This window comes from Colobus angolensis, unplaced genomic scaffold (genome assembly GCF_000951035.1).
Source record: "Colobus angolensis palliatus isolate OR3802 unplaced genomic scaffold, Cang.pa_1.0 Scaffold168, whole genome shotgun sequence".
NCBI lineage: Eukaryota > Metazoa > Chordata > Mammalia > Primates > Cercopithecidae > Colobus > Colobus angolensis.
Window position 1 is genome coordinate 2,651,535 of NW_012114799.1, and position 27,125 is coordinate 2,678,659.

The 27,125-nt window shown below is 40.7% G+C and overlaps 1 protein-coding gene across 1 annotated transcript in view; it reads right to left on the reverse strand.

The window, feature by feature from the left end:
* The window catches only part of NCKAP5 (NCK-associated protein 5), an 846,875-nt gene that overhangs the window by 285,015 nt on the left and 534,735 nt on the right, over positions 1 to 27,125 (reverse strand). Inside the window, exon 6 of the mRNA XM_011937715.1 lies at positions 18,403 to 18,552. Within this exon, the coding sequence (XP_011793105.1) occupies positions 18,403 to 18,552 (150 nt within the window). The remainder of the gene's footprint in view (positions 1 to 18,402; positions 18,553 to 27,125) is intronic.

Consider the following 27,125-nt stretch of genomic DNA (forward strand, 5'->3'; position numbering starts at 1 on the left):
AAAAAAAAAAAAAAAAAAAAAATTCAGTCTCACAAAGACATGTTACTTTTATCTAGAGGATCAGGGTTGTTGCGAATGGTTTCTTATTTGTCATAGCTTAATGTGCATTCAAATACAGGTAGCAATCCTTAAAGAAAATTAAACATGATGTGACTTGTAAATCAAATAGGAGGACTATGAGAATGATAAACTTTCAGGTTGTTAATATGAAAACTTTTTGGAAAGTTTTTATCCTGGATACTAAAAAAAATTAAGAAGACCTCATAAAGGTCATTAAATGGCATTGCATAGCATAGCTGATTTAAAAATAAGATATGCTAATGTATGTACTGATAGTAGAATAAATGGAAACTAGCAATAATGCAAAGTAAGTGAGTCTATCCTGGGATTTGTCACTTCTTGGTTTATCAGTATTAATAATAAAGTGTAATTTTAAAATAAAGTGATTCCTTCAGCAGATAGTACACAACTCCCTGCAGCTGAAGAATGGAAAACAGATTAGTTCCATGACAATTATCTTGGCTTATCATCCCTTTAGCAGGGCCCCTCTACTTGTTTCAAACCTTTCTATTTGTATGTGAAATCTACTGCCTGGGAAATTAAAACAAACGTTACAATTCAACCCAGCAAGCTCTGTCCAATAGGAATTCAAGGTGAAATGTGGCTCACCATCCCAGCCCTCCAGGAGCCCACCCTAGAGAGGACACTTGTTTTCTTTTAGAGTTTAATTCTTAGATACGGGAAATGAAGAATTCACAAGATTTCACTTTGGGAGATTTTATGATACAGCATTCCTTTGTTGGTTTCATTGTCACCCGCCCCAGGTAACTCATGAAGTCTTATGAGAATTGCCTCTTATTCTTCGAGAAAGATTACTATATACCTTCTGCTATGAAATTAGCCCCAGTGCTGAGATACACAAATTCGCTACTCAAACTCAACTCACCCTGACCTGAGATGAATAGGGGCTTCCAAAGTCTTTCTCTGAACCAACTTGTCAGCATCCTCACAGATGCCTCATGAACGCTCAAGGGAATACAGGGAAGAGAGGGGAACTGTGAAAATTTCTGTGGGCAGACTTAGATAATGATAAACGGTAATGATGACAGTTATTTTTATATCGCCAAAATAGATCTCACTTCATTTACTATTTTCTATCGATGTACCCTTTCTCTGCACTCTTCCTGGTGCAGTGGTACAAGCAGGGCTTCAAGGGAAAAGTAGGCCCCTTTATGAATGGCTGGTTGGGGGAGAAGCTTGGCTATATGTGGATTTGCAGCTCACTGCAACATGATTCATCTCAGTCGGTTATGTGCAGAGAACAGCTGGCAGCAGGTACCCAAAGAGTTGCAGAGAGAAGTTAAAAGGGACTGTTGCCTGCTGAGAAGGCAGAGGAATTGCTTTAAGGACTCCCTGAAGCACAGCCTGCAGCCAGCAGAGGGGCATGGGAAGGGAGGCTGAGAAACAGCAGCGGCTGACAGCCCAGCTGACAGGCAGTTAGAGAAAACAGAAATCCGCCATTCAGAGCAAAGGTTTGGGGCCCAAATTTGAGTCTAAAAGGTGGAATGCCAAATGGTAACAAGCTCTTGGAGGGCCCCAAAGGAGAGGCTGTATGAAAGAAATAGCACCACCCTCCAAGCCCCTTAATGCAATGTCAGAGACGAAATGCACCAGTACAGAAGGAAATCTTGGCCAATGGGAACAAGGCCTCATGGAAGCCTCGGCTTCTGAGATGACTACAGAGCCAGGTACAACGTTCCACCCCTTCTCTTGCCTTTCCCCAACACCTCCACTTTGGTAGGTAGGTAGCAGCCCATGGACACAAGTAAATCAGGTCTAAAGCCTAAAACACCAAAAGATTAATACGTGGTGTTTGGCTGATTCACTATGACTAATTCGTTCTGTGAAAGGAAAGAAAAATTCAAATAAATTCAAAGAGGCCTGTGCCACAGTGAATTTTTCCTACGGTAACTCAGAAGCAACAAAGATCCAGAGAAATTTTTTAAAAAAGAAACATGGTGAGGAAGAAGGATAACATGATGAGGAAGAAGGAAACAGGATCTCACCTCCCCCCATTCTGTCCCACCCAGGGATGAGAAGAAGTAAAGAAGCTGGTGAACTGGTGATGCCTGAGGGCCAGTGATGAAGGAAATCTTCCAGAAGCCTAGGAACAAAATGTCATTTAGGTCTCACAGTCTGCAATGAATACATCCTTATTTTTGTATTCTAAGGCTTTGACATCTGGGACCTTGCTGACCCTGGAGAGGCAGTCCCTTCAAGGTTAACCAATTCCTAGAGACAGTGAACAACTCACTTGTGAGCAAGTTTTGCAAATGCAAGTCAACCAAGAGCCCACATCACCTCCAATCAGCTCTCTGTCAGAGTCTCACACGAGGGGCCCCTGTGCCCCACAGCCTGCTGAAATCATTCAAATTGCCAGCTCTAGACCTGTTGTCCCTGCCTCGCTTGCTGTTCCTTCCCACAGAAACCACAGTAAGGACCCCTGCCTGCAGTTTCTGCAGTTTCCCCTCTGCCCCTTCCTCTCTCTCCAGACAGACCCTAAGCTTCACCTTGCAGGCCCCTCAGGGCGTGGCATGCCTCTCCTTTTGAAACCTGTGAGAATAATGTTTGGACGAATGGAGGCAGGATGGTGCACCTCCGGGTTCTTCTTCACCAGCTTTTCCCACGCGCGCGAAAATGCAGCCAGCACCCAGGGAAGGTGCAGACCAACCGAGCATGCGCCAGGTGACGTCAATCCAAAGAGACCAAGATTTACCTGGTCGCACCTGCGGAACGCCCCCCGACACGCCCGTGCCCCGCCAATTGCCCTCCCACTCCTAGAAAAGCTGCTCTCCGCCAGTGAGCCACGCGGCCTTCCTCAGTCCTCCACTCCTGTCGGGATGTCGGGACTGCTGGAACTCCGCCCGAGAGCCCCACCGGGGACCTCTGCCGGCCTCCTTTGCCGGAGGCCAACAGACCTCTTCCCCACACCTTAGGTGACCAAAATAAACTTGCAGTTTTGCTCCTACACTTGCCTACCCACTGGTTCTTTTGTGCCCGCTCAGCTGGTCTTAGAAAAACAAATCAAATAACAACTATCTTTTCAGTGGCCCTCATCTCCTAAGCTATTGGCTTTGCCATATCTAAATATAGTAAAAGTTATATTTAAAAACACGGCTCCCAAACCATCTGTCACTCACTAAAAAAGGTCCACTCTGATACCTCATTGAAAACTGTCATTTTGTAACAGGTGAAAATGGAATAAAGAAATTAATGTTTAGGGTGGGCTGGGTGCAGTTGCTCATGCCTGTAATCCCAGCACTTTGGGAGGCCGAGGCAGGCAGATCACTTGAGGTTAGGAGTTCAAGACCAGCCTGGCTAACACAGTGAAACCCCGTCTCTACCAAAAATACAAAAATTAGTCAGGCATAGTGGTGGGCACCTGTAATCCCATTACTCAGGAGGCTGAGGCAGGAGAATCACTGGAAACTGAGAGGGGGAGGTTGCAGTGAGCCGAGATCGTGCCACTGCATTCCAGCCTGGGCAACAGGGTGAAACGCCATTTCAAAAACATAAAAAAGAAAAAGAACTTACTTTAATCTGCTCACTATACCTTTACTCCTAGATTGTATCTTACTAAAAATATTTTTGAAAAAGGTCTCTGTTTTAAAATTGTGAACTGAACTAGTTTAAGATCAACATAAGAGGATCAGATAAATGTGTTTTTATACTTTTCTCCAAGAACATATTATCAGTGAATTTATCGAATTTATATCTGGATGGCATCAAGAGGTTTCAATGTTATATAATTGTTATAATATTATTATTCTTCAATACATGATTATTAAATCTGTCGTAATAATTACATGGTGAGGAGCATGGCTTAGATTCTGTATGATGATCCATGAAGCTCTTACACCTTTGCAGGGAGGCCCCTGGGATCAGTTTTCAGACGCTGAGGATGGGGTAAAGTCATAAATGGGGTGTGCAATAAAGAATTTACATTCATCTCAGGAAATACCCAGACACCGCTTTTGGGGAAAAAGTAAAAAGGCTGTTTGTTTTCTTATTTGTCTTTCATAAAACTAGACTGCAGGGAGATTTTTTGGTGATCTGGATTTCTGAGGACTCATTTGATCGTATGAACTTAGAAACACCTGTACATCATATGCTATTTGCCCGCAGTTGCTTCTCATTTTAAGCTGAAATTACCCACAGAGTTACCTCCCCCAAGTTACTACACTGTATGGGAGGCAGTCTCCTCCAAATGAATTCCGGATCATCTTAGCATTTTATGGGATTACGAAAACCAATTTGACTTGGCCCCAGGAACCTAAGAAGTAAACAAAAACAAAAACAAAACAGAAACAGAAAAAAAAAAAAGAAACGATGTCACAAGAAAAGGTACTTTTCCTGTTTCTAAGAAAGGTCTTGGCCGGGCGCGGTGGCTCAAGCCTGTAATCCCAGCACTTTGGGAGGCCGAGACGGGCGGATCACAAGGTCAGGAGATCGAGACCATCCTGGCTAACACTGTGAAACCCCGTCTCTACTAAAAAATACAAAAAACTAGCCGGGCGTGGTGGCGGGCGCCTGTAGTCCCAGCTACTCGGGAGGCTGAGGCAGGAGAATGGCATAAACCCAGGAGGCAGAGCTTGCAGTGAGCTGAGATCCGGCCACTGCACTCCAGCCCGGGCGACAGAGCGAGACTCCATCTCAAAAAATAAATAAATAAATAAATAAATAAATAAAAAGAAAGGTCTTGTGGATATGACTACAAATGAGATGAAGGTAAGGGAAAAAAGACTCTATCTTGGGAAAAACGATGCAAAATTTCCCAACTGCTCATGCTCCCCCTCTGTTCTTAAAAATATTTATTCTTTACTTTGCTGGGTTGAGATGCTGTCCTTTCAAAACAAACCACGAACACGTGTTACAAGCTGTCTCTTCTTTAGAAACACAGTAGAACCTGCTTTCTAGAGGAGCCCCCGTCCACCGTGACAGCTGAGCAGCAGCACTTACTGACTCTGAAAGGGAGGCTGAGCCTGCCCCCGGTGTGCTGTAACTAAGGCATCCCAATTCCAAAGGCAAAAATGCTATTAAGCAGCCAAGGATGTTTAAATCTAGAAAGTTCAATTCACAAATTAAAACAAAGATGTATTTTAGATACTTCCAAAACAGGAGTAATTACCAAAACTAAGACTGTAGAGACTCTTACACCAGGACAGCCGGTGTTTATAATCTCTCCTCCCACATCCACATCTTAAATCTCCGGTCCTTTATAGGACTTGGGTCACACTGCTTTGGTTATAAAGTAAAACTGTATATTTCCCACTCCCTAAGCAGTGAGGCTCTAGGGTTGGAGCTCATTTGAGTGCTAATGAATTAGATCACCCTCAAAAGGTTGCTATCAGAAATCAGACTACCTGGATATTTTACAGCATTTCGTAGTTTCAGGGTGACTGTGTTACTGACTCAGCATGTCAAGCCAATACCTATATAATAAGGGCATTTTTCTGGATCCCATTCTAGAGCCACAATTTTTTCCCCCAAGGCTATGTAACATTTTCTCCTGGCAAACTATTAGAGTTAATAGAATGCTGTGGTTCTGTTCTGGGGACGGCTCATCAATCATACTGCTTTTTGAATCACAGCTTGTGTAATTTTTATTCATGACACTTCGGTAAGTTACTTAGAAGCATCACGTCTAAAACAACCCAGGGACTCACTAAACAAAAAAACAAACAAGCAAGATCTGGGGTTTTGTTTTCCAATTCTACTCATGATATACTAGGCTTTAACTTACTTTGTAGAGTAAGGATTAAAATGCTTAATTGGCTGTCACTAAGCAAACCAAGTCCTTTTGATGAATCAAGCCAGCCAGCTTTCAGTCTCTGACATCAAAATTTATGCTCTGTGAAAAAAAACAAGGCCATGGCTACATAACATTAAACCAACACACAATTAACAACACTTTGTTCTAATTATCTCTGGGCACATTTAATGTTGCCCCTATAGTTCATTTTTCTTCTTTGATAGCTCTTAGAATATTTATGGAGATTAGTCCTTGATGCATTGGCCTTCTCTGAGATCTGAGGTTTACTTACAAGCTCCCACACAAATCTGAGCCAGGCAAAGTAACATATTTATGCAGATTAATTCTTGACATACTGGCTTTTTCTATCATCTGAGGTGTTTCTAACAAGCTTCTACCTAAATCTGGCCCTGGCAATGCAGGGCAGTCACAGACCCCCTCACACCTTGGCTTACCTCACACTGAGAATGTTTTTTCTTTCCCTCAGCAGTTGGTCATAACTGATAAAAGGTTATGTCTTGATTGAACAAGCTTCCAGGAGTTGGAAGGCCAAAAGGGCTGCTGTAAAACTGCAATGGAGATGCTAACAAAACCCAAGGTAAGAGGAATCTTCGGCTGCCTATTACTAAGAAACCTAAACTGCTGACAAGTATAGCTTCCTCACATCAATAGTGAGAGACAGGCCAAAAGAAAACGAGCACTGATCAAAGGCTTTTGATGATGGCAGAACTTCAATTTATGGAATGCACGTATTTTTCTACTGAGTTTCTTCTGAAGTCACTGGGGGCATTCACTTTAAAGTCATAAATATTCTCTCCATAGCTCAGGATGGTTTGCAGCATCACTTGGTGTGTTTGTTTGGGCATGTGATTTGATGCTCTATAAGATGGGCTGAAGCACCACGAGGAGCTTCAGTGTGGAAAGTGAATGGGGCTATTAGTTAACAACACCTTTAAACTGACTAGAGGCTTGCCGACACAACTGCATGAGTTTTAAACATAAACGTTGTTAGCTCTTAATATTGATGTGTTGGATAGATAAGTAGTTCCATGCACTACCTATCCATTCAAAGAGTGTGAACAAGCTAAGTAACCAATAGTGAGGATTAAATACATGGTACTTGCACATATAAACAGGCCAAGCCATTCGGCCTTATCTCTGGCCATAGGTGCCCCAGTCCCAGACAGGTCCATGTTCTGAGGGCTCCTTGAGGCTGTTTCAGGCTTTTCTGCTTTTGTCTGGGCAATTCCCTCGCTCTTTATTTTACTATCTTTGCCTGGAGAACTGGCATAAAGCCTCAAAGAATCACAGTTCAAATGCCACTTCTTTATCTCTTTGCTTTCTCCAAAACTAATTGTTAGATACTTCTGTCTTGGTGCTCCACTAAGCCTTGTACATACCTTACATTTTTCTAAAATTTTAATGTGCTTTATCTTTATTGCCTTAATTAATTAGTATATTTTCAATTACTATATTTTTGTCTTCCTTCCAACAATGACAGAAAAGATGCTCTGTATCTCTTTGTAACTCCAGCATCCAGCAGAGGCCAGGCCTAGAAATGCCAAAGGAGGGAGAGGAAGGTATGAGAGAGAGAAGAGAGACAGGCAGACAGAGAGAGAGAGAAGAGAAAAAGAGACAATATGGCACAGAAGGGGAAAAAAAGACAGTATCTAAGCAGAAACATTATTTCTGGGTGGTATTAAAGTAATTCTGACATTTAAATAACTAAAACACAAGAATTTTGCCAAATCTTTGATGAAACTGATGGAACTGCTGGTTGAAATGCTGTACCCTCCAGAGGCCAAGAGGTGGGCCTACAACTGAAACCAAGCCAGTGAGATTCCTCTCTCTGGAGTGTAGGAGCTTTGATGGGATGACTAGGAAAGAGACATGGCTTTTGCACGGTGCTGCTGATTCGGTGCCATCACATGGAAAAGGCCTGCCTGAGAGAGGAACTAGCTCAAATTAAAGCAGAGCTGAGAGATGGAGAAAGCTTTCTGACATTGTCTGAACCCTTGCATTCATCATGCCTTGTTACAGCTGACTGTCCAGTTATATAACCATCCTTCCTTTTGGTTAAGTCAGTCTGAGTAGTGTCTGTATGACTTGCAACTGAAAGAGTAATCACAAATAGAGAACCTTGAAAGAAGAGTAAGATTTCCTGCATTATAAAGTTTTCCCAAGATTTTAGATCTTTGAAATTGTTTCAGCAGTCCATGGACCCTCTCAGTATTGCATCCTATACTGAGTGACAGTGGTGGCCCCTTGGAGTGTGTGGGTTGGGTACTCTTTGCCTAACTGTGCTGCCTCCATCAGCTTCATTTTTGAGATTCTTGATTTTGGTTCTTAAATAAGAAATCTAACTGTCAATGGGCATGACTCCTTTAAAAGAGAATGGTATGCTTTAAATATTCTATCTCAATATATATGTATAAAGACTTAGGCACCAGGATGCTCATAAGAACATCGTAATAGTGAAAGACTGTGAACAAGCTAAGTAGTCAACAGTGAGGATTAAATAAATGGCACTCAGTATCCATTGGATAAATTTCTACATAGCCATTGCATCATATTTTTGAAAAGTATTGAATAATGTAGAGAAACAGTTTTGATATACTGTATGCAACAGCAGGCTACTTAACTGTACGCAGTGGTATTTCATGATATCCTAATTTGATTAGGTACAACAATAACAAAAAGACTAGAAATATACATGCTGAAATGCCAATTGCAACCATTTCTGATTAGTGTAATTACAATTATTTTCTTATGATTTTTCCAATTTTCTGTAATGTGACTATTTACTACTTTTATAATCAGAAAATTGCTAGTACAAAGTTACATAATGACATAAAATGGAATTTTTAAAAGAACTTCAAGCCCCTTTACCAAAGAGTAGTTTTTGTCTCCAATCCTAGCTTAGTGATGTTGCTAGGTGACCCACAGGTGGATGTAAAACAATCAAGAGAAAGATAAATGCCAGATACTTTAAGACAGGGTTGTCTGGTATTACCTGTCAGCAAACTGTCATAGAATCTAAAGATTAGAAGGACACAATTATGAATTTCTATTCAGAATACCACTGGCATGCTGCCTTATAACTTTTTAATTTCTTTTACATTGTCTTAAGATAGGAGAGGATAAAAGTAAGAAGAACAAGGTAAGAACTTAAAGCCAATTAGAAAGGGAAAGAAAATAGTCCATTCCTCTCACTAGCAAGCAGACAAAGTCAAACTTGGACATATCTGTGGTCATGTCAGGGGAGCCCTCAAAGGTGACATGAAGCCACTGAAGGGCACTTTGGATGATGACCTTTCCCCAGGCTTTTGGGCTTATGGCACTGGGCACATGTGGGAAGGGCCTCTGGATCTAAGTCTGAAGAGCCAGGGAAAGTAAGAGGAGGCAGGGGCACAGAAAGGTTAGATTAGAAGTTGGTTAAGATCAGCTTCATCCATGTCTCTGAAAGGACATGAACTCATTCCTTTTTATGGCTGCATAGTATTCCATGGTGTATACGTGCCACATTTTATTTATCCAGTTTATCATTGATGGGCATTTGGGCTGGTTCCAACTCTTTGCTATTGTGAATAGTGCTGCAGTAAACATACATGTGCATGTGTCTTTATAGTAGAATGATTTATAATCCTTTGGGTATATACCCAGTAATGGGATTGCTGGGTCATACAGTATTTCTGCTTCTAGATCTTTGAGGAATCACCACACTGTCTTCCACAATGGTTGAACTAATATGCACTCCCACCAACAGTATAAAGGCATTCCTGTTTCTCACATCCTTGCCAGTATCTGTTGTTTCCTGACTTTTTAATGATCGCCATTCTAACTGGCTTGAGATGATATCTCATTGTGGTTTTGATATGCACTTCTCTGATGACCAGTGATGATGAGCTTCTATTTCAATTTTTTTTTTTTTTTGAGACAGAGTCTCCCTCTGTTGCCCAGGCTGGAGTGCAGTGGCTGGATCTCAGCTCACTGCAAGCTCCGCCTCCTGGGTTTACTGGGACTACAGACACCGACCACCCTGCCCGGCTAGTTTTTTGTATTTCTTAGTAGAGACGGGGTTTCACCGTGTTAGCCAGGGTGGTCTTGATCTCCTGACCTCATGATCTGCCCATCTCGGCCTCCCAAAGTGCTGGGATTACAGGCTTGAGCCACCGCGCCCTGCCTTTTTCAAATGTTTTTTGGCCACATAAGATCAATGAAGGCAGAGAGTAGAATTGTGGTTACAGAGACTATGAGGGTGCAAGAATGCAGAGAGTGTGGTCAAAGGGTACAAAATCTGTTGATTATTATCAACAGATAATCAAATTCTGATTATCAACAGTTCAAATTCTGACTCTCTCACTGGCTACATGATCTTCAAAATTGCTAAGAGTCCATTTCAAACCTTCTTACCACAAAAAATGTTAAGTATGAGGTGATGGATATGTTAACTAGCTTGATGTAATTATTACATGTTGTATTATGAATCGTAACATCACTTTGCATGCCATAAATGTATGTAACTATAAATTACTAATTTATAATTTTTAAAAAGACCAGTGAAAGCTTGTTGGGTTTAGTAAAGAACTGGACCTAAGTTGTTTTGATAGCTTTAAATAGCACTCTAAAAGCAATTTCTGTGGTTCTCAATCCTGGTTGTGCACCTGAATAATCCATAGAGGTTTAGAAAAATACAGATGGTCAGTTTCCACTGTAGACTTAAAGAGCTGGGATTTCCTGGGTTACATTCTAGACATCTGAGTTTTTAAAAAACTCTATTTCTTCTCTGGTTTCATCCCCCTAGCCTGCTTGCACATCTCATTCTTGCATTCCTACTTCTCTCTCCTGCATCATCAATTTCATCCTCTCCACTAGACCATGGCCACTGGTACACTAACATGCCATACCATCAGCTTTTGAAGAGTTTCTCTTGTACCCTGTCTCTCCTCAGTTTTGACCCTCTCCATGTCTGACCCACTTCAGACCTGTCTATACATGTCTCCACATGTTTTCCTCCTCGCCCACTCCCATCAGAAACTGTTGTTACGCAAGTCATAGCTGACCATGCCTTGCCAGAGCCGAGGATGGATTCTGTGCTCCATCTTGCTTGTGCTGTTAGCAGCACTCGACAAGATATCCTTGGAGCACTTTCTTCTTTAGGCTCCTACAACACTTCACCTTCCATTTTCTTCCTACCACACCAGATACTCTCCCCAGGCTCAGGTGCTGGCTCCTCTTCCTCGGCTGCAGACCTCAAAAAATGGGGAACCTCTGAACTCTGTCCTCTGCCCTCTTCTTGTCCATTTACAGTTACTTCTGATGGGACTTTAGTTAGTCCCATGAGGCTGAGTGTCATCTGTATGCTGATGACTCTCAAATCCGTATCTCTAGCCCTGACCTGAACTTTGTATTTCCACCTGCCTATAGAACATCACCACTTGAATGCTTAATAGGCATCTCAACTTAACATGGGCAAAAACCAACAGACAATTGCATGCTAATTTTGCTAAGTCACCTTTCCTCCAAGGCTTGCCTCTCTCAGGAATTTGGTACAACCTCACACTCAGTTGCTAAAACCAAAAAACTAGAGGTTATCCTTGACTTCTCACTTTTGCTTATATTCCACATCCAATTGATCTGCATTTCCTAACCTTACTTCTGAAATATATTCTTTGACCATTTCTTACTAGTATAGTATAGTGGAGCCATACATTGGGAGTTCAAATTCTGACTCTCTCACTGGCTACATGATCTTGGGCAAAATATCCAACTTTTTTGGGGGGCTCAGTTTCCTCATCTGTAAAATGGGGATAATAGTGATAACTACTGTTGGGAGTCAGGAAACAGTATCCCCAAATGAAAGCCTCAGAAGCGAAAGTTTTTCTCTGACTTCTTGTCCTCCTGTCTCCCAGCACCATTCTCCCCCAGCCTAGCCATAGAAACTAGAATCCCTCTTCTCCCAGGCAGGCTAAAGAAACCATAAAACTAGTCATTAAACCTAAAAAAAATTACTCTAATTTTCCTTCTGCTTTTCTATGTAAAATCTGGCCATAAGGAAATTATCTGATCTGCCTTGTTTGCTACAGATCATAAGACCCCTATTCTAGAGGAGGTTTGGCCCCACACTCAGAAGGAAAGAATGCTGCATGCAGAGGCCAAGAAGAATCTAGACAGGCAGGCCTCACAGGGTTTCCCCACTCAGTCTATTACCATTACATCACTCTCTTCTTTTGTACAGTCATCTTTCTACGTGGCTCTCTATACTCTGTTGAACATAAGCATAAAAATGGACAATTTCTCCTGCATCTTTGAGTCACCATTCTGAAGGCTCCTACGTATACACATTGAAAATAAATGTGTATGCCTTTTCTCCTATCAATCAGTTGGCCTCATGTCAGTGATTTTCTGTGAACCTTTAGGGAGCCAAGAGCTCCCCGTTGGTCCCTATACTACCCTATCCCACAGGGTTATGACGATGGAAATAGCATATATAAACATAAATGGTAATCAGAACAGTGTTTGGGACATAGTAAGCCCTATGGGAAGGCTTGCCAACATGTTTATTACTCCCATTACCTCCAGTCCAATGAAATTAATATGGTATGATTATCATTCCCTATTAGTCCTAGGCACCTACCCTAGACCAATCTACTAATATTGCTTGTCTGAATCTAAAAACAACAAAAAAATACCTTCTACCTGGTCTCCCTGCCCCTCCTATGTCCCACTATTAGCCCACAAAGCAGAAGAATTTGTCTTCATAAATGAGAAGTCACATCACTGCTCCTTCCCAGTTTAAAATTCTCTAAATGGCTTCCTTTTACATTTAGATCACTTTCAGAGTCTTAATTGTGACCATGGCCTATATGGCTTAAGCAGGTCTGGCCCTCGTCTACCTCTCTGAACTCATCTTCTTCCGTTTTTTAAATTTTGTACCTTGTGTCCCAGGACACACTTCTTATTTCTGTTTCTTGCACTTGCCAAGCTTTCCAGCACTTTCAGGTGGCCTTTCACCTTTGCAGCTGCCTCCTCTTGGAATGGTCTGCCTCGATCTTCACACAGCGTCTCCTTTTTATTATTTACATTACACCCAAATGGCTGATGTCAGAGCTCTTCTTAAGTAAATATCTCTCCTACCCCTAGTTCGCACTTTCTCTACTACTACCTCAACCAACTTTTCTTACTTACAGGCATATAGTTGCCTATTTGTTTACTTACTTATTATTTGATAAGTATATGCTTCCTGTGTCTGCCCACTGGGGGACCAAGAAAACTGATCTAATCTCTCTGCAAAGAACAGTGTTTGGTACATAGAAGATATTTAATATATATCTATCCACTATGAGTTCTACATGTAATTGTGATGCACAGCCAGGTTTGCCTATTTTAAACTACCTAATTTTAAATAGGAATTACTGATTAACGAAATGCTTATGCACAACACTTTAATTGTCATCCTTTCATGGAAAGGTATAATTGAGTAGAAAAACCTGTTATTCACCTTAACACATTTAATTGTCATATTTTGCTGCACAAAATAAATAAGTCCTATAAGTGGCCAAGTTCTTTCAACCTTGAGGCTATCTAGCTAAGTCATCAGCACATGCTTTTAGGCTTAGGACTCTCAGGTGGTGGCAGGCCTGTTCTCTCCATGGTTAGAAGGTGAGAATCAGAGATGCATTGGGAGTTGGGAGTGAGTCAAGGGAACGTCCAGCTTCACTTTTAGTCAGGTGTGCAGTTGGTCCCTGAGTGGAGAGAAGGGCCCCGTGGGAGTGTCAGGAGCGGGGACTACAGACAAACAAATCATGTCTTTCAAGGAACATGCCACGAGCAAATCTGGGACCCGAGTGGGGCAAATGCCCAGGAGTAGAGAACAGAGAAGACTCCAGATGAAGCCAGTGAATACTGGAGGGCAGGTCTGGGAAGATTCCTTGAATCAGTGGCCTCTGGTGGCATGGGAGAAAGGAGTGATCCTTTCACAGAAGGGACCTGAGACATGGCAGTGCTGTTGAGAATGGTGAGCTTTGTTCTAAGTCAAGTAAGCAGTCTCTGAAACAGCAGCCTTGAAAACCCAAAGTTTTAAAAAACACAGAAAATGCTACACTCACGCACTGAGAAGTTACATAAAATGTGCAAGTGGCATCCAGATTGCCCATGTGTGCCCTATGACACCAATATACACCAAATGATTTCTCTTCCAGGCATCAGGACCCTGAACACAAATTAGAATTTAAGCCCAGAGGAAGCCCTGGCTGGGTAGTGAGGGTAAACGGTCTACTCTTCACCATGAAGAGCTGGCAACAGCTGAAACCAATGCATTCAGTACAGGAAATAAGGCTGACGAGAGAGAGTGTGTATAATTATAATTTTTATAATTTTGACTGTTGGCACTGGAGGCATTTTTAGGAAGGTAAAGGTCTTAATTAGCACAGTATTTTGCCGAGCATGGGGATGGTACGGAATGAGCCCATGACGTGGCATGCAGAGATCTAGACAGCTCCGCAAATTAAAAGACAGACAGAACCTGGCTGTGGGAGAAGGTGGCTGAGGGAGAGGAGAGTAAGTGGGACAGAGCTGGCCACGTTCTAAGGTGGGATCTGGAAACTGAGGAGAAAGGCTACTAAGAAATACCTTGCAACCAGAGGACTGGGAGGAAACAGAACTATCAAAAGACAGAGTTGAAGGCCCTTAGCCTCCAGAATGTTCTGCCATAATCCCATATCCTTCCTAGGGTTGGATTTGGGAAAAATCAAGTAAAGGGGGCGCTGTTTCATAGGAGATTGGTGCGTGGAGAAGAAAGAGGAATTGATTGATGAATGTGAGTAGGAACTTGCCCCAGATATGGTGACAAGAGGGAATAATCCGGGGGTTGTGGCTGTGGGGTGTTTTGCTTAGACAATATTAACTCAATTTTCTCAGTCAAGGGCTCCTCAAGTTGTTTTTGAATATCATCGTCACAGTAATAAAGAACGTAATATAGAAGTCATATCTGTATTTCATTTTCTACACCTTCTTGGAACCTGTTGGGGGAGGAGGAATTAAAGAAGACTGCTTTCCACCAGCCTGAAAATCATTCCTTTCTGTGATCTACAACACCAGGGGCCAAGAGATTAGGGTATATAAATATGGTCATTTCTAAAATATGCTGATGGGGTGCTGGTGGTATATTGGTGAGCCTAGCTGCCTTCCAAAAATACACTGATGGAAAATATTCTCTATTTTTTTTTTTTTGGAATCTTGTATATCAAATTTTGCCAAAGTAATTTTTGACACATTATAATTAATTCCCTTGCAATCTTCCAAGGGAGCATTTCGTTAAAGCATAAAAATCCACACGGGGTCTGAGACCAGCTCTGACTGCAGTCTGTCAAAATCAGTTCTCTATTTTCCCACAACAATGTTTAACTCATGCAAAGATCCTAGACACTGAGAATATGGAGAAAATATTTTAAAATAAAAAAAAGTAGCATATAAAATTCATATGAAAATTGAATTACATGTATGACAAAAAGACATCTATATATTACATAAGAGATATTTATATATAGTTACAAACATGTATTTGTATTTCTTATTTTACATATTTTGTTATAAAATGAAATAATCTTGTTCAAGTAGAAGATAGTAAGATGTGAAGGCAAGGAGAAAGTTCATTTAATATTGAACAATGAATTTTAGGAAACAAGCAGAGACACTATGACTATAGGAAATCTAAAAAATAAAAGAGTTTTATGAAAGAAAATAGTGGGGCTTAATGGCACTTACAGATATTATCTACTGCATTCAACTAATGCTGGAATCAAGAGTTGTTGCCTGAAGTGTAAAGAACTCTATGTAACGAAAAAAGATACTGCTTCTCTTTTACTCACTACAGTTTAAGAAACATTTGCTGCCAAATACATTTTTTTTATTATACTTTATGTTCTAGGGTACATGTGCACAACGTGCAGGTTTGTTACATATGTATACATGTGCCATGTTGGTGTGCTGCACCCATTAACTCATCATTTACATTAGGTATATCTCCTAATGCTATCCCTCCCTCCTCCCCCCACCCCACAACAGGCCCTGGTGTGTGATGTTCCCCTTCCTGTGTCCAAGTGATCTCATTGTTCAATTCCCACTTATGAGTGAGAACATGCAGTGTTTGGTTTCCTGTTCTTGCAATAGTTTGCTGAGAATGATGGTTTCCAGCAGCATCCATGTCCCTACAAAGGACATGAACTCATCCTTTTTTATGGCTGCACAGTATTCCATGGTGTGTATGTGCCACATTTTCTTAACCCAGTCTGTCATTGATGGAAATTTGGGTTGGTTCCAAGTCTTTGCTATTGTGAATAGTGCTGCAATAAACATACGTGTGCATGTGTCTTTATAGCGGCATGATTTATAATCCTTTGGGTATATACCCAGTAATGGGATGGCCGGGTCAAATGATATTTCTAGTTCTAGATCCTTGAGGAATCACCACACTGTCTTCCACAATGGTTGAACTAGTTTACAGTCCCACCAACAGTGTAAAAGTGTTCCTATTTCTCCACATGCTCTCCAGCACCTGTTGTTTCCTGACTTTTTAATGATCACCATTCTAACTGGTGTGGAAATACGTTTTTTAAAGACCTCTTAGCTTAATGAAGTAAAACGTCCTTTTCATTTTTGTCTCTAACAATGTCATGAACTAAGATTAATTTTCTCTGTAGTCATAAACAAAAACTAATGATTTAACTACACGGTTCTCTGGGAGTAAGAAATGGTAATATCGACTCTTCCCTATTGTGAGTCTATTTAATTCAACCTTAAGACAAAGCTATGAGTTTCTTACAACTGAAATAGGAACCTCAGTTTCCCTTGAGAAGGCTTTCCTATCTTTTATAGTGACTATCTTCAAAAAATGATGAAAGAATGAGAATCCTTGAGGAGACAAGGCTGATTCCTAGCTCTTTGCCCAGAGGGAGTTACTAGTGATTACTTTAGTTGATATTTCTTCTGCTCTGTGCTTGAAGCTACTGGCTTACCTATCTGCCTTTGGTCACACCTGTGTGGAGTAGCCAAACTCTTTCATTCACAGTCCTTATATTATTAATCATTGTGCCCAGATAAGTAGGAACAAAATTAAGGAAAAGGAGTCGGTTTAGTGTGGATGAATAAAAGAGACTATGCACCAGGCATCATTTAAAAAATAATTACTCATGTAATCCTCATTATTTCCCTGTAAAGCTAGTTACTATTACTGTCCCCATGCTTTTGGCTGAGGGAACAGAGGCATGGGGAGCCTAAGTAACTTTGATGGTTTCAAAGCTAGAAAGTAGTTGAACAGGGATCCAAACCAAATCCCAAGAACTGGGCTTCAAAGTGCGTCATCTCACCATTCTGCTTTATTATCACCAAGGAAATTAGTGTAAAATGGATATGCTCATTATAGACAATGTGGTAGATTGAGGTAGCATTGCAGAAACCAAGCATAGAAAACAAGACCCCTCCAGGTCTTCTTTTTTTTTCTTTTTTTTTTGAAGAGTACAGTGGCACAAAATCTCTGCTCACTGCAAGCTCCGCCTCCCAGGTGCACGCCATTCTCTTGCCTCAGCCTCTGTACTAGCTGGGACTACAGGCACCCACCACCACGCCTAGCTAATTTTTTGTATTTTTAGTAGAGATGGGGTTTCACCATGTTAGCCAGGATAGTCTCGATCTCCTGACCTCATGATCCGCCTGCCTCGGCCTCTCAAAGTGCTGGGATTACAGACGTGAGCCACCGTGCTCAGCCTCCAGATCTTATTCGTTTATGCTAGTAGAGTTTTCAGGATTCTGTAGACTCTATGGTAGAACTGTGTTTTTAGATGTTGGGTGAAGGCCCTTTATAAGCTTATCGAAAGGAGGTAAGTGAACTAATAGAAAAAAAAAATCTTTGCTGAGTCTTTAAGCATGCGACATTTCAATCAAGAACTAGTAACTGGAATGGTCTTTCATGACTGCTGTAAAATTCATGAATTAACACTTGAAATAATGTCAAATGCCACTAAGTAACAGACTAGTGTTATCATATACTGATCTAGAGGTATCTGGAGAATGTCAGTGCTCCAAAAATCTCCTTAAGTCTCCTTAGCCAGTTTCAGTTCCACTGTTAGATGCTTTACACGTTTAATTCCTGCATATTTTTTTAAAGATATGACTATACTGCTTAAAATGTCTCTGTGTGTGTCCAATCATCTTTACATACTACTAAATATTTTGCTTAGTCATTCATTCATTCATTCATCCATTTTACCAGTTACTCACGAAAACAAAGTAAAATATCACATAGCCCCTCACCGCAAGGAGCTTGCAATTTTAGGAACTAATCCAGTTTGAGGGCTGAATTCAAGTTAAAATCAATTACTGCCCTATGTACTCCTTTTAAAACAACATAAAGTCAAGACCCTTTCAGTGCTAACTTTTTGTTCATCATAGGCAAATCTCAGTAGGAAATGATAGATCGTATTAGTGTGGGGGAACTGAAAAGGGAAGATTTATACTCACTGAAAACCAGTGCCAATAAAAGAAGCAGAACACTTATTTTTCTTGAAGAGTGTAAAAATTGCTTCATTTCTTACCTCCAGAGCTTTCAATCTCTCTAATAGCAATTTGGTCTTTTCTTTCCCCTCATCTGTACTGCTGCTTTCACTCCTCGAATCCTCATCAACCACCATGTGAAGATCTTCCAAAGCTTCCTTATGTTTTCTCTCTTCCTCTGACAGCTTTTCCTGAAGCAAGAAAGAATTACTGTTTTCAATAATTTCCACTGAAAAATAAGCATGAGTGTGAGGCTGGAAAGGCTGGAATCCTTCTCCTGCATATGCATTCTTCTGGGGCTGGGAATATGCTAAACAAATTCTGAGAGGGGTTTATTTTTTAAAGTGTAGATACTTGTACTGAACCCTGGAAGGACAAAGCCATTGGGTCACCATCTTTGAATGCAGATGTCCTTTGCACAGGTGGAGAAGTGACTGAAGCAAAGCCACAGGTGGGGTCATGTGGTTAATCCAATTTTATCTGCACAATGAAACTCAGCTATACTGCAAACTGCTGAAAAATAGATCAATTTTGATACTTTGATTTGTGAAAGGCATAGCTCCTCAAGATAGGATCATTAAAGTCACTGGACATGTGGCCATTTAATTAAAAGAATATAAAATACCACAAAATACTGAAATAAGAGTGATTTCAGAATTCAAAGCTCATACCTATTAGTTCTTTCAGCTCAATAATGACACAACTTTTAAGGACCCCTTAGTCCCTTTCTGTAACACTGTTCAGTGTTCATACTATGGCCTTGAGGCAGACATAAAACGTTATTTTGTCTTGACTCAATGTTGGAAGCCCCTCTCTCAACCTTATCCCTGGAAGCTTTTTGAAAGTTGAGAAGTATTAAGTTAAGCCTCATGAATGGCTCTCATTTTCAAGGGAAAAAGAAGTATCAAGAGATAACCATATTAAAAAAAAACACATCTATTTTATGCATGGAGACTCTTGCTCCCCACAACCAGGTGACATCCTTCCATTACACTATTTAATTCTAAACACAATGCTGCAGAAATCTTTGCTTTAATGTAGCTCATTATCAACCATCTGAACAAAACTGGATTATCAGTGGTAAGAGACTTCTCTATATTTTAGTACTAAGCTAAGATCTATTTGCAAATACAGAAGCACAAAAGATAACATTCTTACCCTTAAGGAGCTCATACAATCTACTTAGAAAAGAAGAACACAAGAAGAAGAAGAAGAAGGAGAAAAAAACCACAGCATTTTCAAACTGTGTTCATCAAGGTGCTTTGAAGGTTCCAAAAATATTTAAGTGATGAAAACAAATTAGGAAGTATGTAAAAATATGTCTTAATGTATATGTATATATTTATACACACATATGTATCAGTGTATTGTGTGTATATATAAATCACTTTAGACCACAAAGTCAGTGAATTCATCCATGTGAACCTGTTACGCACAGATTTCAGGATCTAATTTCTCCTGTCATCTCTGTATATGTAAATGCGTAACTGATTAGAAAGGTTATAGTTCTTTAGGAAATCAGACCCAAACATGCCTAACTGTATACCATGTGCAGGTGTGAGTTCAGCTCAGATAAATGCCAGGCAAGTTTAAGATGTACATCCACAGGCCAGGAAACAAGCCCAGGTCATGGTAGCACTTTTATAGCTTTGAATTTTTAGGGTTTGGCCACCTGTCAGACTTACATTTCCATGATAAGGAAGATGAAGTTTGTACATATTGTTCCTAAACAAAGAGGTATTTTTACTTCTGTTTTGTAGTTTGGGATGACTGTAAGTAAATACTAACCTAGGTTTATGAAGCAAGCTGTTTTAAAATTATCTTCATCTGACTTTTCTGTATATAGTTTTTCATTCAACTCAGCATATTCTACTTATATTTTACACATATACATATGTATATACACACACATACATATATCCATGCACACAAATACACATATACACAGTCACACATTCCTTAGGAGATTTCATCATTGTGTAAACATCATAGTGTGTATTTACACAAACCCAGATGGGACAGCCTACTATACACCCAGGCTATATGGTACCTAGGTTAGAATCCTATATACCATGTTACTGTACTGAATACTGTAAGCAACTGTAACACAATGGCAAGTATTTGTGCATCTAAACATATCTAAACATAGAAAAGGTACAGTAAAAACATGGTATAATCTTAAGAGACCAACATCACACATGTGGCCTGTCATTGACCCACATCTTTATGAGGTGCATGACTCTTTGTGTGTGTGTGTGTGTGTGTCTGTAGAAGTACCCTGTAATAATCAGAGCTCAACAGCTAATTAAAACAAAGAAAAGCCACTGGGGTGGTAAATGAAAAGCCAAAAGAGTTCGGAATGTGGCAGCCAGATTTCAGGTCTACCATTTATTTAGCAGTTTGGTAAATTATCTTAGACAAACTTCTTCTTCTCTTTTTTTTCTTTCTTTTTTTTTTTTTTTAATGGAGACTTGCTCTATCACCCAGGCTGGAGTGCAATGGCATGATCTTGGCTCACTGCAACCTCCACATCCCAGGTTCAATCGAATATCCTGTCTCAGCCTCCCGAGTAGCTGGGATCACAGGCGCTTGCTACCATGGCCAAATAGTTTTTGTATTTTTAGTCGAGACAGGCTTTCACCAGGTTGGCCAGGCTGGTCTTGAACTCCTGACCTTAGGTGATCCACCCACCTTGGCCTCCCAAAGTGCTGGGATTACAGGCCTGAGCCACCGCACCTAGCCTTGGACAAACCTTTTAATTTCAATAAGTCTTGATGTCTTTGTCTCCTAAACTCCCAAATGAGGCTAATGCCAATATATATATACTCACACAACATATAGTGAATTCTTGTTATTCACAGTAATTATGTTCTCTAAAATTTTCATGAACAGAACACTGACTTAGGAAATGTGAAATTATTGTTCCTAGGGGAAATATAGAGTTAGGTTCCTGTGAGCCTCTGGTCACATTTTCATTAACCAGCCATTATATAATCTTGTTTTATGTGTATTTCTATTTAAAGACACCTTATATTTAACATATACTATTGATTCATTGACATTGACCTAACAGCCAACAGCACCGTAACTCATGCCTGAAGGAAGCTTATCTAACACACAGGTATTTTATCTGTAGGGCACATCACAGTCTATGTGTGGTTAGGAACACCAGACAGAGCTTCAACACTACACTCAGGGCCATTTCAAACAGTGAAATCACCAACAAAAAGCACAAAATACAAAAAACGTACCACTAAATAGACCACAAACAGGACACTAGTTTATTGCATGAAAGCTACAACAACAAGGCACAGTGCTGCCTTGCTCCATCTCAGCCAGTAACGTGAACCTTGGGTGACTAGTGTTTCACCATTCCACGTTATATTCACAAATGACCACAAAAGTGACACAAGTATTGATTTTCGGGTCATAAATAAATTTCTGTGAGTAGAAAATTTGCAAATGCAGAATTTGCAAATAATGAGGAGCCACTGCCCTACCCTTCAAACACACACACACATACACTTTCTCTCTCTCTCTCTCAAGTGCCTAGATACAGTGCCAGGTACTATGATGTAGAAATAATTAAAGACAATATGGATTATATATGAGTATTTAGATTACATAAAATGTAAGGGTCACTTTCCATAATTTGAAGAAAGGGCAGTCAATGAAAGCTGTGAGGCATGATTCCATGGAAACTGAATGTGACTCATACTCTAACACAGTGATACAACTTAAATAGTTAGAGAGGCATAGCGTGGGTGTTTGGTCAAAGAGAAAATTTTAAAAGGCTCCTAGTCAAGAGTAAGTTTTGTCCTTGCAGGTTTACAAGGAAATCAGTTTGATTATAATAGAGAAAAAATTTTTGAGAGAAGAGTTGAGTAATAGGATTGGGGAGAAACAGAGGGAGAGAGGTTGCTTGGAAATGAGACAAAAATTCAGACACAATTCATTCATTTGTTCATCCAACAAATGTTTTGTTAAACACTGATGACTGGCCATTTGCTGATCTAGGTACTGGAGTGGGGAAAACAAGACAAAATTCCTATATTCCATGAAAGTATATTCTAATGTTGGGAAACATGACAAACTCCAAATCAAATCTGTAAGCAGTATAATGTATTAATAGCTGGTGGTAAATGCTATGAAGAAAATAATACCATGTGATGGAGAGTGGTATAGTTAGGGGCAATGTTAGATGTCCTAACAACAGAGTGAGGCTGAGTGAGGAGGTGGCCATTACAGCAAAGGCCAAACAATGAGGAGGAAGTAGCTGGGCAGTGGTTTGGGGAACAGCATTCCCAGCAGAAGGAATAGCAAAGCAAATACTCATGGCCGGGCCAGGCCTGCCTTACTGGCCAGTTGAGAGAGGGTCTGTGGTGGAGCACAGCGACTACAAGAGGAAGGCTAGCAGGAAATGAGATCAGAAAGAGAGCTGGACCATAGAAGGTCTTGTGAGGCATAGGAAGAAGTTTGGATTTTATTCTAAGTGCACTAAAGAGGAACTGAGGTCTAGAGGTAGGGGAGTGGCAGGTTCTGATTTACATTTTAGAAACATCATCCTGACTGTTGCCGTGGAAGGCTGTGGAAGGAAGGAGCTAGGAGACTAGTTGGAAAGTATACAGAAGGAAATGAGAATCAGGAATATGTTGAAGGTCAGGACTCACCAAAAGCAGTTCTTATGGTGGTTCAGAATCTACCACGAACGATGGGTCAGATGCCCTGAATTCAGTGCTCAGATTTTACAATTCTGGAACTTTCTGGGCAAATCATTCCAACTTTTTAGGCCTCAGTTTCCCCCAGATAAAGAAGGAAATGAAAATCAGGAATATGTTGAAGGTCAAGACTCACCAAAAGCAGTTCTTATGGTGGTTCAGAATCTACCATGGATGATGGGTCAGATGCCCTGAATTCAGTGCTCAGATTTTACAATTCTGGACTTTTCTGGGCAAATATTCCAACTTTGTAGGCCTCAGTTTCCCCCAGAGATAAAGTGATGCGTTGAACTCAATGTCTCTTCCAGGGTTAAAGTTCTAAGAATTCAATTACTCGAGATACAGTTTTCAGAAAGAAAACGTTGTCAAGGCACTCAGTGGTAGCAGAAATGACAAGAGAACAGAAAAAAGTCCCTCTACATTTTGTAATAAGAAGGTTGTTAGTGGTAACTTGAGAGCTATTTGACTAAAGTGTGACAATGGTACCCAAATTGTCAGTGGTTAAGCAAAAAGCAGAAAGAGAAAATAGAGGCAATTTTCTCAGATGCTCATTTGAAAGTTTGGCAGGGAAGGAAATCTAAAGAACTGTAGCTGAAGGGCATTGTGGAGGCAAGTGGAAACCTTTTTCAAGATACAAAAAAATGAGATTGTTTGAAGAACTAAAGAGAAGAGGGAGCACGAGAGAGAGTAGCAAAGGTGGGAATGTATGAAGAGATTTCTAAAGCCAAGAAGGCGGGGGATGAAGGGCACTGGTAGAGGAGCCAAGGTTTGGAAAATACAGTTCCCTGTAAAATATCACTTACTTACTTATTTATTTATTTTGACACACAGTCTCCCTCTGTCACCCAGGCTGGGGTGCAGTGGTGCGATCTCGGCTCACTTCAACCTCCGCCTCCCGGGTTCAGGTGATTCTCCTGCCTCAGCCTCCCGAGTAGCTCGGATTACAGGCATGTGCTACCATACCAGACTGATTTTTGTGCATTTAATAAAGATGGGGTTTCACCATGTTAGCCAGGCTGGTCTGTAACTCCTGACCTCAGGTGATCCACCCACCTCAGCCTCCCAAAGTGCTGGATTACAGGCATGAGCCATACCGCGCCCGTCCCCCTGTAAAATATATCACTTACAGTTCAATTTCTCAGTTAGCATTTCTAAATCATTAGTATCTAGCCTAAATTCTTAGAGAACAAGGATTTGAGTACAAGTAGTAGCTCATTTGGGAGATGCAGGAAATACCAGTAGGGAGGTAGAGAAGTGACTCAAGGAAGGGAAGAATTATCTAACCCCAGGGTGAGAGAGCTGAGGTGTTGGTACCCCAACCATGGAGGAATCATTAGTTGAGGCCAGTTATTGGGGCATTCATTTCCTGGCTCTTCCGCCTGCTGGAGGCAGTGAGGCTTTGTGTAGTTTTCACGTAAAAGTGTTCTCTGACCCAGATCCTGGCAGCTGGAAGTCACAGGGCCCCTTTGAATGGTTCTGGGGTGTAGGGACTGCCAATGTGCTCATGATAAAGAGGCTTCAAAGCCGCTCTGACGTAACATCACCCAGGACTAAAAGACATGTCCACATGCTGCTCACAGACTAGTCACTGACCTAAAGGCATACTTGCCTGTGCTCTACATGATAAAATGCCCTGATGCAAATCCAGAAGGTGGGGTTCTCTCTTATTTCTTAATCATTTAAGATTAACCTTTCATTTCCTTAATCATTTACCAATGAGAGTATTAGAGTATAATGTAACATTGAGAAAGAGAGAAAATGGAAGGGACATATTTAGAGTAAGTGAATGAGCAAAAGAAACAAACAGGTGGAGAGACAGAAGTAGAGGGAAGACCTGAGAGAGTGGAGAGAAATGTGGCTATATCCTGTTCACAGATCACCATAGTTCATTTTAGATGGAATAGCAGTTGGATTTATCTTACACTCATAAAAACATGACAGTATTTTTAAAAATCAAGTATATGGATTCTATCCAAAAATAAACAACTCACTTTAATCAGGAAAAAAAATAGAAATTTTAAGTCCTTTGCCAATTAAGAATCTGAGATATACACAGTGAAAAGAGTATAAGATAGAGAGTCAAAAATGTGTAATGCTAAATAGTATTCGTCTTATGAACCTCTTCGAGGGAAATAAGAAAAATAAACCAGGCCCACTCATGAGGATGCCAAAGTTGAAGAGAATAAGTTGATTTTAGAGGTGACCTGTTTTCATTTTTATGGCGTTTAATCAAGAGTGAATTCTATAAAAGTGAGGCTACCATACAAACAGCTTTCACTCCCCACATATTTCATATATGATTGAGACCATAAGCTTGTTTGCCTCAACAAATACCAGCTAGGACTCAGAAGGCTAAAGATTTAGGAGCTCAGTTTGCATCGAAGGGTTTAAATTAAATTTCACCTTGTTGGTACATAAAGCAATCCTTAGAGCTGTAAGTTTCTCTTAGTGTTACGTAACCAGGGGAATGATTCACATTTAGGGGAGCGCTCATCTTTTGTTCTCAAGCAGTCAACATCATCAGGCCTACGTAAAATAACATCAATCAACACAAAGCTCTGGAATGCATCAACTGAACTCAGATGGCATCCCAGGAAGCCCGCTTAGTCCTAAGAGAGGGCAGCATGGCTCTTCATGGATGGCCAGCTGCTGCTCAGCCTATACCCTTCCCCAAAATGTGTAAATGTGACTTCTTCATCTTCTAGTCACCGGCTTTCCCCATTCCAGGACACAGGAGAACTCAATCAATGTTCCATAAGGTTATTCTGTAATTCATTAATCAAACTATTCATTTAATATTTGCTGAGCAGTTCCTATATGCTAGGCACTGAGGAAGATGCCAGGCATACAAAAGTGAATAAAAACACGTGTGGCCCCTGTTCTCATGGAGCTTACAGTCTTGCGGAAGATAGCGATTAATCAAAATATCAGAAGCAAACATAAAATAGCACTGTAGTGTGTGCTGTGAGGAAGAGTTTCAAGGTGCTTTGAGAACAGATAATAGAGTGATATAAATGAGAGGTTGGGAGAGGTTTTCCAGATTGAGGTGAGATCCGAAGGCACAGTGAGAGTTAACCAGGAAATAACCATGATATGAGAAGAGGGGAGGGCAACTGAGAAGTCCAAAAGTAGGCCAGGGTTTCTGGGTAGGGAGATGAGGCTGGATGGGCAGATGGGGCCAGGCCACTTGTCAAGGAGTTTTGTCTTTACCCTCAGGAAAATGAGAGGCCATTGAATGGAAAGCCACTGACTATTTTCAAGTATGGTAGCAGTGAGGGTAACATGGTCAGATTTGAGTTCTGAAATCTCTCTCTCATACAGCGTGAATGGGTTGGGGAAGTTAACACATGTCAGAAAAACAAGATGCTGCTGCAATAGGCTAAGCAGGAGATGAAAGAACTGTTGTTAAAACAACAGTCCCACAAACTGAGAACCCACAGTTTGTAAGGCAGTCCACAATTCTAATTCTTTAGTATGCCCTTCCTCTAATAGTGACAACCAGCATTTCCTTATTTCAATGTTTCTCATAGAGTGGGTCATCAGCCACCAGCATCAGAGTTGACAGGGGCTGGGGGAGGAGAAAAATGCTGCTTGTTTAAAATGCAGATTCCTTGGTGCACTCTGGCCCTAGTGACTCACAATACCTGGGAGTGGGGCCAGGAATCTTTCATTTTAGAGAGCACTACAGGTAATTCTAATCCAAGATTAAGTGCCTCTGGACAAAGACACTTGAGCATAGAACATAAATCACTTTTACTTTAGATAAGCTTTTGAGGTGGCACATTTGATTTAATTTCTATTACTAATAAGTAAAATGAGCAGATAATTAATCATCCAAAGTAACATTCACTGGAGAGTAAGAGTGGGTGTGGCTATGAATAGTACACTGGAACAGTAGGTGTAACCAAACAAACTGATACACATTTACCTATAGCTTGCTAACCCTCCTTCAGTAATAGATGTCCCATGCAAACTAATCTACCTTCGAGGGATGAGAGACCCCTCCAAATTTATATTTGAGTTCTGAGACTCTAGGGCCCACTATG